Raw genomic sequence first — 12,240 nt, forward strand, 5'->3', positions numbered from 1 at the left:
TGTGTGTGTGTGGGTGTGTGTGTGTGTGTGCAGCAGGTGTGTGTGTGCAGCAGGATGTTAAAGGTGGATATTAACACAGTTCTGAGTGTTTGTAGAACAACAGGGTGAATATTTATCATTCACTCTGTTGTGATCGTTTCCTTCCGTACATTTTTCAGCATCTTCCTTGTTCCACAAGTTTTGTTCTATTTCAACAAATCATGAATCAAAACGCTCGGCTCTTTCAGGACAATCCTGTAATGACGTCTGGTATTGGTGCAACTTTAGCTTTTTGAAATATTTAGCCTTTTCTGACATTTTTTTTTCTCAGAAAATGAATTGAGCTCATTTTCTATTATTTAGATCTGTTTACAGCCTTTTACTGCTCCTTTCACATTTTGTTCTGCTTCAGCTGTTTTCGACTTCTTTGTGCAAATTTACATTTTATCAGCTACTTTCAGTTGTTTTTTTCAGCTGTTTTGTGCTTCTTTCTGATTCTTTTTGCTAATTTCAGCTTGTTATGCTCCTTTCAGCTTATTTCTGTTTCAGCTTTTTCTGCTATTTCAGCTACTATATAGCTGTTTTATGCTAATTTGAGCTTTTTCAGCTAATTAAAAAAATGCACTCATTTCAACTTTTTTCAGCCTAAATCAGCAAACATGCTTTCTCCACTTCGTCCTGGTAATTTAACCTTCTTTCTGCCTTTGTAGCTACTTTTCGGATGGTTTTTTTTTAATTTTATTTTATTTTTTTGGGTCATTTCTGCTTTTTTTTTTCTTCAGCAAATGTGTTCTTTCTGCTTTCTTCTGCTTGTTCTTGTAAGCTTGTTCTACATTTTCAGCAGCTATGTTTCAGCATGGTTTACCTCATTTCAGCTGTTTTCGGATAAATTCAAATTTTTTCATGATTTCTACTACTTTTAGCCTAATTAACTTCTTTATTCTAATTTCAGGTTACGTGCCTTTCAGCTTTTTTCTGCTATTTCAGTTACTATTTAGCTGTTTTTGTTCTGAATTTAGCTTCTCTTTTTTTTTTTTTTTTTCCCATTTCAGCTCCTACCACTTCCTTTTGGTAGTTTAAGCTTCTTTCTGACTTTTCAGCCATTTCTTTGCTAATTTCAGTCATTTTTTAGCTAATTTCCTAATTTGTGTGCTCTGCTTATTTAAACCTAATTCAGTAAATGGGTGTTCCTTTTGCTTTCTTCTGGTAACTTAGGGTTGTTCTTCCATTTCAGCTAAATTTCAGCATGTGTTTAGCTAATTGCAGCTGTTTTTTTCAGCAAGTTCTTATGCATTTTCGCAGGAAATGCATTTTCTCTACTTGGAATAAATGAATCTTTCCTTTGGATTTGTCAGGAAGGTCACTGAAGCATCATATCTGTTACGTAAGATTAGATTAAATTATTCACTAAAATGTATTTTTCTTTACTAGCAGACATTTGAGGTTGGTTGTCTTGTGCGCTCGGTGTCTCTGTCACTTCTGCCGCCTCCCTGGGTTTGTGTGAGGAAAACGGTTTTGTTGAATGTATGCTCTGAAAGTGCATCATAAATGTTTCCCTGTAGCTCTTTATCTTTCTGCAGCTGGGAGCAAAGTGACATTACTGAAGGGTCAAACCGTCCTTGGATCTTCTGTTAATCTCCTTTAGTTCAAACGGCTGCAGACGAAACATAAATCAAATTATTTTACTGTTCACGTCACAGATCCATGTGGTCTCCGTTGTTCATTGAACATATTTACTCGGAGCACAGAATGAACTTTGCTCAGTAGTTTACATTAAAAACATGACTCCAACAGATTAAACTGACGCGTAATGTTTGTGGGTTGAAATATCCTCACGGAGCCACGTGTTCACCTCCGTGCATGTGAACTTCCTGAAGGGATTGTCGGCGAGGCGGATGAGAACGGAGAGGAGCATTACCTGTGGACGTACAAGAAGCTGGAGATCGGATTCAACGGCAACCGGATCGTTGACGTGAATCTGACGAGCGAGGGGAAAGTCAAACTCATGTCAAACACCAGGATTACCATGTCTTACTCCGTGAGTTCTTCTTCTACGAAACGCACGAATAACCGTCTCGTTCATGACGTGAGCAGTGCAAACACACCTGAACGTTTTGTTTTCTGCGGACAGGTAAAATGGAAGAAGTCTGATGTCAAGTTTGAGGACCGGTTTGACAAGTACCTGGACCCGTCCTTCTTTCAGCACAGAGTGAGTCCAAGTCTTTGATTTGTGTCCGTGGAGCTTCAGAAGGTGCAAGAGCTTTTCTTTAATGTGGTTCATCAGCCATCCAGAGCTTCGCTGATGTTTCCTCTCCTTCTGTGGGAGAACCTGTTTCTGCTCTTTGAAAAATGAAAATAAAATTATATTTTAAACGATTAATAATGAGTTCATGTCCAAACAGAGAATAATTTGTTGTTGCAGTGTTTTGGTCTATTTTGGTGATTAATTTTTCTTTGTAGATACATTGGTTCTCCATCTTCAACTCCTTCATGATGGTCATTTTCCTGGTGGGTCTGGTGTCCATGATCCTCATGAGGACCCTAAGAAAAGATTACGCCAGATACAGTAAAGAGGAAGAAATGGACGACATGGTGGGTTCTCGTTGGCTTGGACTTGTTTCTTGGGTTTCTGTATAATTAGTTTTGTTTGTTTCCACAGGACAGAGACTTGGGTGATGAATATGGATGGAAGCAGGTTCATGGAGACGTCTTCAGGCCTTCCAGCCATCCTCTGATCTTCTCTTCGCTCATCGGCTCTGGCTGCCAGATCTTCTCCGTGTCCCTCATCGTCATCATCGTGGCCATGGTTGAGGATCTGTACACGGAGTGAGCACTTTAACTTTATTTATAAAGAACTCATGTTTATAATGAACTCATGTTCATGTTTGTGCTGATGTTCAATGTTTTATGTTATGAGTGCTTAGTGTATATTTAGTTGATGTTTTTCTTAGTTCATATCTTAGATGTTATTACTGTTTTTCTTATACATTTTATTGTTGGATGTAACTGGGACCCTGTGGACATAATTTCGCTCCACCACATGTACCACATGAGGTGGAATGACAATAAAGAAACTCTGACTCTGACTTATAAAACGGCACCGTTGGTCAAGTGCTGTGCACGACACACACAAGCAAACAGAAAAACTATCGACTCAACTGAAACTGTGAAAGACGTGCGCTCTGGGTTTATTGTTGTATTTTAACAAGCTCTAATGTAAATGTTTCGTTACAGCACACGTTCACACAGCGTGAGCTACGCTCGTGCATCGTTTAGGCGTCGTTCTCTGTACGCTCGAGAAAACGTGAAAGACGGACGTTAAAATGTTGACCGGCACAAAACGAGGCCAAACGGCAGCCCCCGCTCCACGGGACAACATCGTACGCAGAAACATTGCACACGTCGTTTCCACAAGACTTCCCAGCATCCTTTGCAGCTCGCACATTCTCTCTGGGGCTGTCACAGGGAGAACTTTGTGCGTTTGGAGGAAAATAAAATCTCTTAAAGTTTAATTATTAGAGCTGAGTTAGCAGAAGTGGAAAGGCTCCTGCTATGTGACTTTTGTTTTCCCCACTCTCTCACGGAGTCTGTCAGCCGATGGTTATATTTCTGTTGGCGGGTCGGCGCTGAAGCTGAGCTCGCCCGCAACCATCGCTCTCTGAACGCCTCTGAATCGTCTTCACTGTCGATGCCGCCTTCAGCTCATCGCTCGAGCTGTTTCATCAGTTCGTGCATCAAAACAGGGGTGCACTGATCGCAGAACACCGATTTCTAAAAAGTCTGACCTGTCGATACAGCTTTTGTTTTATAAGCGACACTGTCAGGTGTTCTGAGGTCACAACGCACCTTCAGTTCTTATTTTATTGAAAATCATGCCCTTGAACAACATCCTAGAAACAATACAAACTTGTTAAAACTGGCCATGAGGTCGTGCTTTGAAATATAAACCAAGTTCAGACAATTGTTGTTAAAACTAAATCTGTAAAATTGATTTCTCATGCAAGTATCGTCCGATTTCCCAAAATTAATGAAATTGGGGCTGATAAGTCGGTGCACGCCTAATCAAAACGTTCGGCTCGTTCGAGATGTTCCTGCTGGGGGTTTTGGTGCAGCTTTTACTTTTTGAAATATTTAGCTCTGTTGGCCATGTTTTAAAATGAATGGAGCTCTCTTCACGTCCTTCAAAGCCTTTGAGCTGTTTAAAATCTTTTTTCAGCTCATTTCAGCTTCTTTCTGCTAAACTCAGCTTAGTTCTGCATTTTCAGCTACTTTTTTAGGTGTTTTCCTGCTGATTTTAGCCTTTCTCTGCTTTATTCTTTCCAAATTTTGCACTTTCTGCATCTTTCTCATATTTAAACTTGTTCTCTTTTTAGCCTCTTTCAGCTAAAAACACCTTTTAAATCTGTTTTCACTAATTTGTTTTTCTGTTCGTTTCTTTTTCAAATTTCAGATGTTTGATCTGTTTAGCCTCTCTCTGCGTTTCTCTCGTTTTTCAGCAGCTTGTAGCTAAAATCATTCGCGCTGCAGTTTCACAGGAAATGACCTTTCTCTAGTTTCCACTTTGTAACCCTTTCAAAATAAACTACCATGGCAGAACCACGCTGAGACTCGTAGTTTAGTAGTTTAGTTTTTTTAGGAGCGGGTTGTCGTCAGTAAAAACACTCCAGCTGAAAACGTGAAGGATGCATCTTGTGTCTCAATCGGGTGCGTGCGTTTTTTAAAAATAAAACAAATGATTTTATTTTAGAATTGGCTCGTTTTTAACTCGACTGTGTAAAGATGTCTGGTCTTAAAGGAAAGAGAGGTTAAATGTTTTATTGGAAGTCCTACAGAAATGATCAGAAGCCTAAAGAAATGTTAGAACGACCATTCGAAGTGAAATTCAAACATTTTCTGTGGTTTGCAGGAGGGGCTCCATGCTGAGCACGGCCATCTTTGTTTACGCTGCGACCTCTCCCGTCAACGGCTACTTCGGGGGAAGCTTATATGCAAAACAAGGAGGTAACCAACATCCATGGTTCGCCAGTTTGTCTGCAAAGCCGTGAAAACTCACGTGATTTAATTTGAACATGCAGGCAGAAGGTGGATTAAACAGATGTTCATCGGGGCCTTCTTGATCCCGTCGATGGTGTGCGGAACCGCTTTCTTCATCAACTTCATCGCCATCTACTACCACGCCTCCAGAGCCATCCCGTTCGGCACCATGGTGAGTTTTACCTTCGTTGTTATGACGGAGCGACGGCTTGTAGTTCATGGGTTTGTGGTGAGCTGCAGTTCCTCCTGGGGGGCTGAAGTATTGAAGCCAACAGAACGTTTGATGAACATTCTTACATTTATCTGTTGCTTCATCTGAAGCACAGCGAGGAAAGGTGAACCGTAAAAAACACTTTTCACAACATTTAGAGAGTTCTGAACCTGTTGGTCCACAGGTGGCTCCATTTTCTGTTTCCAGACTTGGCGGTGAAGGAAGTCCGGTTCTGTGGAACGACTTGCGGCCGTCCGGCTGGAACGTCATTTTAAAATGATTGTTGAAATGTACGAATCTGTAGAATTCATCTGAATGTTTGTCTCATTTCTTGTAAAAGTACCAAACTGTATCCCAACACGACGACTCATTTCCAAACTGGGTGCGTGTCCGTTTCTGTAATTGTAGTTTTATTTTGAAAGTACTACAAAGTGGAAGCTACGGTTACAGGTGAGCTGCGTCTTGCGTTTCCCTCCACACTGATCCACCGAACTGATGACGATCAAATACAAACTTCCTGAGCTAGCACAGTTAGCATGAGCACAGGCGTCTGTACCTGAAGTTCCTGGTCCATCCGGTGCTTCAGGGTCAGGACCAGAATTCACCGCATCCGTCTGTTGGGGTGAAAACGTTGTTGGTCAGAAATGTAGACAAGCACAAGTCTTCAAGCATTCAGCCCTCGCTCAGACGTCTTTCATTCTGGGTGTTGTAGTTTTATCTGCAAAAACAACTCCCAGCATGCAACAGTCCTCACAGAAGGCATAATTCATGTAGATTTTAATGTGAATCATAACGGGCTGTAAATTAGATTAAATCCTAATCCTAATAATTCAGACCGAACATGATGCAATGATGGTGCTTTGAATCAAAGATGAATGAGCCGTTGAGCAACGATTGGTTCCTGACCGGGTTTATTCAGGTCCAGTTCTGGGACGAAGACCTCGGGTGGATCTGGTCTTTGTTAGTTTAAGATTCTGGTGTACCTGACGGGTCAGTGCAGAGGAGCGGGTACCGGTTCTGGAGCTCATCTGTGGTTCTGCTCAAATAAAACTGATGGTGGCAGAACCAGATGCAGGACGAGCGTCCAGCTGCTTCGGCCGGCTGGTTTGAGAGGACAGGAAGTAGAAACAGACACAGAACGACAGGTCCAGGTTTCTATAGTCCAGGTTTCTATAGTCCAGGTTTCTATAGTCCAGGTTTCTATAGTCCAGGTGAACTTTCTATAGTCCAGGTGTGGTTTCTATAGTCCAGATGAACTTTCTATAGGAGGAATGTCAAAACATGTTAAGATAGAAATGATTACAAACAGGTAGAGTAAGTAAAGACGGCAGCAGAGAGGAGATGTGGTCAGTTTGTCCTCCCGAAGTCTAAGCCTGTAGCGGCAAAACTAGGGGACATCTCAGGAAACCCAAGCTGACCCTAACTATAGGATTTATAAAAAAGGAAAGTCTTAAAACTGGACAATGTGTCAGCCTCGTGGACAGAAACTGGAAGTTGGTTCCACAAGAGAGGAGCCTGAGAACTGAAAGATCTTCCTCCCATTTTGCTTTTGGAAACTCTAGGAACCACAAGTAAACCTGCAGTCTGAGAGCAAAGTGCTCTGTTAGGAAAATATGGAACAATAAATCTGATTATTGGCATCAGTGTTTCGCCACATTAACCACTCGACTCAACTGGAAGGTCAAACGTCAGTCGAAGGTCTAACCAGGGTTCAGTTGGACGTCTAAAGATGACATTTAATGTCAAACCTAGTTGTTCCACAGACCTTCTGACAATAAAGATCTGGGATGTTGTTTCTTTCTGGTCAAACCTGAACCATCAGTTATTAAAGTCACGCCAACGAAGCGCCTCGACTCTGAGCAGACAGCTGAAAACAACTCTTGTCTCCGCAGGTCGCCGTCTGCTGCATCTGCTTCTTCGTCATTCTGCCCCTCAACCTGGTGGGAACCATTCTGGGCAGGAATCTGTCCGGCCAGCCCAACTTCCCCTGCCGGGTGAACGCCGTGCCGCGGCCCATCCCCGAGAAGAAATGGTAGGTGTGGGGGAGCAACCAGATCTACATGAGATTAAACTAGACCAAGTAAAATGGATTAATGAAGGTTAATGAAGGTCAGCAAAGGTTAAATGGTGTAAAGGTTTATTTATATAAAACTGGACACCGATGTGTGCGAATGATTTCACCCCCTTTGCTTCTACAGAACCCACATAATTCAGTAAGTTCACCGGTTCTGGCAGAACCAACACCTCTAAATACAAGTGCTGGTCTTAAAATTAGAATATCATGAAAAAGTTGATTTATTTCAGTAATTCCATTCAAAAAGTGAAACTTGTATATTCATTCATTACACACAAACTGATATGTTTCAAATGTTTATTTATTTTAATGTTGATGATTATAACTGACAACTAATGAAAACACCACATTCAGCATCTCAGAAAATTAGAATACTGTGAACAGGTTCAATATTGAAGACACCTGGTGTCACACTCTGATCAGCTGATTAACTCGAAACACCTGAAAAGGCCTTTAAATGGTCTCTGTCTAGTTCTGTAGCTATACAATGATGGGGGAGACTGCTGACTTGACAGTTGTCCAAAAGACGACCATTGACACCTTGCACAAGGAGGACAAGACACTAAAGGTCATTGCTAAAGAGGCTGGCTGTTCATAGAGCTCTGTGTCCAAGCAGATTAATAGAGAGGTGAAGGAAAGGAAACAATGTGGTAGAGAAAAGTGTACAAGCAACAGGTGTAACCACACCCTGGAGAGGATGGTGAAACAAAACCCATTCCAAAATGTGGGGGAGATTCACAAAGAGTGGACTGCAGCTGGAGTCAGTGCTTCAAGAACCACCACGCTCAGGCGTATGCAAGACATGGGTTTCAGCTGTCACATTCCTTGTGTCAAGCTACTCTTGAACAAGAGACAGCGTCAGAAGCGTCTCGCCTGGGACTGCTGCTGAGTGGTCCAAACGTATGTTCTCTGATGAAAGTAAAAGTTACATTTCCTTTGGAAATCCAGGTCCCAGAGTCTGGAGGAAGAGGAGAGGCCCAGATTCCATGTTGCTTGAGGTCCAGTGGCAAATTTCCACAGTCAGTGATGGTTTGGGGCCATGTCATCTGCTGGTGTTGGTCCACTGTGTTTTCTGAGGTCAAAAGTCAACGCAGCATCTACCAGGAGGTTTTAGAGACTTCATGTTTCCTGCTGCTGATCAACTTTATGGAGATGCAGATTTCATTTCCCAACAGGACTTGGCACCTGTTGATACCAGTACCAGATACCAGTACCTGGTTTAAGGACCATGGTGTCCATATCCTGATGCATGCTCCCCACTAGCTCAGGAGCCAGGCAGAAGGAGAAATCCCACACAAGACAGGCTCTAGAGCAATGTGGATATCCTAACTGGGCCTTCCTGAAAGAAGAAACCCAAACAGGACTCCAGTCAGCCATCAGGTGAAAAGGAGGAACCCAGACCCAGACCAGTGGTCATTCCATATGTTGAGGGAGTATCAGAGAAACTGAGATGTTTATTTTCTAAACATAACGTCCCAGTGGCTTTTAAACCCCAAAATACATTAAAGACTGGTTCATCCCAAAGATCCAGTCCCCCGGCACAAACAGAGTAATGTTGTGTATGCTGTTCAGTGTCAGGAGGGTGATCAGTCTTACATCGGGGAAACTAAACAGCCACTGGCCAAAAGGATGGCCCAGCACAGAAGATCAACATCATCAGGCCAGGACTCTGAGGTCTACACTCATCTCCAGGTCAGAGGTCACTCTTTCAGGGATGAAGATGTTCACATCCTGGACAGAGAGGAACGATGGTTTGAGAGAGGAGTAAAGGAGGCCATCTTTGTGAAAATAAATCGTCCATCATTAAACAGGGGCGGAGCCTCCAGGTTCAACTGTCCCCCTCTTACAATGCTGTGATTGCTAGTATCACTCAGCCCTCTGTGAACAGTAAACAGCCATCAGGTGCTAATGATCCATTGTTAGGCTGATGGTCCTTCTTGAGCATGTGATCAGCTGGTTCTGGTTGTCAGCAGCAAACTGGTTGATCCACTCTGAGAAGGTGCTATTTAAGAGACTGAGCTGAATACAGCACCTCAGACTGAGGAAGTCTCTCGGATGAGAGACGAAACGTTTCTACATTTTTTTATTGATTTGCTTTGTTTTGTTTTTCTGAATGTCCAGAGGACCAGATTTAACTTTTTTAGACATAGTGTCCATGTTCTTAATGGGCCAGCAAACTCTCCTGACCTTAACCACATAGAACATCTATGGAGAGGAAGATGTGATACACCAGAGCCAACATTCAGAAGAGCTGAAGGCCACGATCAGAGCAACCTGGACTCTCAGAACACCTGAGCAGAGCCCCAGACTGATCCACTCCATGACACGACGCATTGATGCAGTGATCCAGACAAAAGGAGCAGCAACTAAGTTTTGATGCTGAACATGCTCGTACTTTTCAGTTGGCCATCATTTCTAAAAATCCTTTTTTATTGGTCTATATTCTAATTTTCTGAGATACTGAATTTGGGGTTTTCATTCGTTGTCAGTTCTAATCATCAACATTAAAATAAATAAACATTTGAAATATATCAGTCTTTGTGTAATGAATGAATATAATTTACAAGTTTCACTTTTTGAATGGAATTACTGAAATAAGTCAACTTTTTCATCATGTTCTAATTTTATGACCAGCACCTGTAGTTCAAGTTACCACCAAGCACGAGACATCATGAAGACCAAGGAACTCTTTGCACAGGTCACCTTCCAGAACCCTGAAGGTCCCACAGAGCTCCATTAAATCCATTGTCAGGAGATAAAAAAAATGTCATCACAGCAAACCTGCCAGGATCGGGTCGTCCACAAAAACCTGCTGAGCAGGTCAGGAGGAAATCAGAGGCATCCACAAGACCACCCTGATGGAGGACCTGTCCAGAGGACCACTAGAGGCTGCGCAGAGCTGGACTTCATGGAGGAGCAGCAGGCTTCACCTCCAAAATGTGGAAGAAGATTCTGTGGGTCAGCTGAGATTAAAACTGAACCTTATGGGCCAAGACCCCATTATCTCCAACCTCCATTGTACAGAGAACTCCATCCCTGCAGCGAAGCATGGTGGCGGCAGCATCATGGTGTGGGGATGGTCTCAGCAGGGACTGGTCCGAGCTTAAAACTATCAAGATAACCCCTATAGTGTCTTTCAGAGATCTGGGACTGAGGTCCACCTTCCAGCAGGATAAGGATCCTAAAGACACTCCACTGGTTTAAGGAGGACCAGGTAGAGGTCCTGGACTGGTGCAGTTCAAGTTCAGGCCTCAGTCCAGCTGACGGTCTCTAGTTTGATTTAAAGATTGTTGGACACGAGCAGGACAGTCAAACCTGAAGAGGCCTGATGGACCAGGATCATGGAGACGGACCTGATGGACCAGGATCATGGAGACAGATCTGATGGACCAGGATCATGGAGACGGACCTGATGGACCAGGATCATGGAGACAGACCTGATGGACCAGGATCATGGAGACAGACCTGATGGACCAGGATCATGGAGACAGATCTGATGGACCAGGATCATGGAGACGGACCCAGTTTTCTCCGTTCAGCATCGTAATGTTCGTGATAAATGCTCAATATAAATAATTATGATGTTGTAAATGTTGGTCCGGTCCGTTCATCTGTTTCAGTTCCAGGTCTCCAGACCAGCTGAAGCTCTTCGGGGCTGAAGCTCTTGTCCCCGGCTGGTTTTTGTTTCTAAAGAAGTCTTTCTGCTCTCAGGTTCATGGAGCCGGCGGTCATCGTGTGTCTGGGAGGAATCCTACCGTTCGGGTCCATCTTCATCGAGATGTGAGTCCTGTGTTTTCATGTGACGGTGGTTTAGATGTTGGAGACGTGAGCTCAGACCTTCTGATGGTTCCTCAGGTACTTCATCTTCACGTCCTTCTGGGCCTACAAGATCTACTACGTGTACGGCTTCATGATGCTGGTCCTGGTCATCCTGTGCATCGTCACTGTGTGCGTCACCATCGTGTGCACGTACTTCCTGCTCAACGCCGAAGACTACAGATGGTGAGGCTTCCTGTCCGCCGCTGACCTCGGAGCTCGTCGACCGGTTTGAGCTGAATACAGTTTTTGTTTTCCAGGCAGTGGACGAGCTTCCTGTCTGCTGCGTCCACGGCGGTTTATGTTTACATGTACTCCTTTTACTACTACTTCTTCAAAACCAAGTGAGTCGTCTCGTCTCCCCCGAGAATCGTTAAAACAAACCCGTGAAGGCTCTGACGCGCTCGTTGTGTGTTTCAGGATGTACGGCTTGTTTCAGACGTCCTTCTACTTCGGCTACATGGCCGTGTTCAGCACCGCTCTGGGGATCATGTGCGGTGAGTTGAACCCTGAACGCATCACGGCTTCAGAGCTGAACTTCCTGTTTGCAGCCATTTCTCGTTATTCATGACATTTTTCTTCTCTTCAGACCTTTTCAGGAGACGTTTTAGCAGCTTCTCCTCCAAATTTAGGAACGTCCTATGAATTTATATCTATCCACCTTATTCCACCCCCATTTACAGGAAATTATGGACGCTACTTTGCTACTGACGTTTGTGTGAACAGTATGAGCTAATGTAGTTGCTCCGAGCATTGTGGATTTAATTTTTGTAGGAACACCACCTGGCAGAGCTCAAACAGGACAATATGATCATACCGCTGGCCTGCTCAGGACGAGTTGAAGAAGTGGCTGCAGAGTACATCTGCTAGCATATTTAGCTGCATCTGCTAGCATATTTAGCTACATCTGCTAGCATATTTAGCCGCATCTGCTAGCATATTTAGCTGCATCTGCTAGCATATTTAGCCGCATCTGCTAGCATATTTAGCCGCATCTGCTAGCATATTTAGCCGCATCTGCTAGCATATTTAGCCGCATCTGCTAGCATATTTAGCTGCATCTGCTAGCATATTTAGCTGCATCTGCTAGCATATTTAGCCGCATCTGCTAGCATATTTAGCCGCA

At 43.5% G+C, this 12,240-nt stretch overlaps 1 protein-coding gene across 1 annotated transcript in view; it reads left to right on the forward strand.

Moving 5' to 3' along the window:
* Positions 1–12,240, forward strand: part of tm9sf3 (transmembrane 9 superfamily member 3) — an 18,996-nt gene that overhangs the window by 5,042 nt on the left and 1,714 nt on the right. The window contains exons 4-14 of the mRNA XM_037684657.1: positions 1,857–2,017; positions 2,111–2,188; positions 2,440–2,571; positions 2,639–2,805; positions 4,886–4,980; positions 5,055–5,185; positions 7,117–7,256; positions 11,010–11,078; positions 11,154–11,300; positions 11,375–11,458; positions 11,535–11,611. Of these exons, the coding sequence (XP_037540585.1) occupies positions 1,857–2,017; positions 2,111–2,188; positions 2,440–2,571; positions 2,639–2,805; positions 4,886–4,980; positions 5,055–5,185; positions 7,117–7,256; positions 11,010–11,078; positions 11,154–11,300; positions 11,375–11,458; positions 11,535–11,611 (1,281 nt within the window). The remainder of the gene's footprint in view (positions 1–1,856; positions 2,018–2,110; positions 2,189–2,439; positions 2,572–2,638; positions 2,806–4,885; positions 4,981–5,054; positions 5,186–7,116; positions 7,257–11,009; positions 11,079–11,153; positions 11,301–11,374; positions 11,459–11,534; positions 11,612–12,240) is intronic.

This window comes from Nematolebias whitei, chromosome 1 (genome assembly GCF_014905685.2).
Source record: "Nematolebias whitei isolate Nwh7 chromosome 1, NemWhi1, whole genome shotgun sequence".
NCBI classification, from domain to species: domain Eukaryota; kingdom Metazoa; phylum Chordata; class Actinopteri; order Cyprinodontiformes; family Rivulidae; genus Nematolebias; species Nematolebias whitei.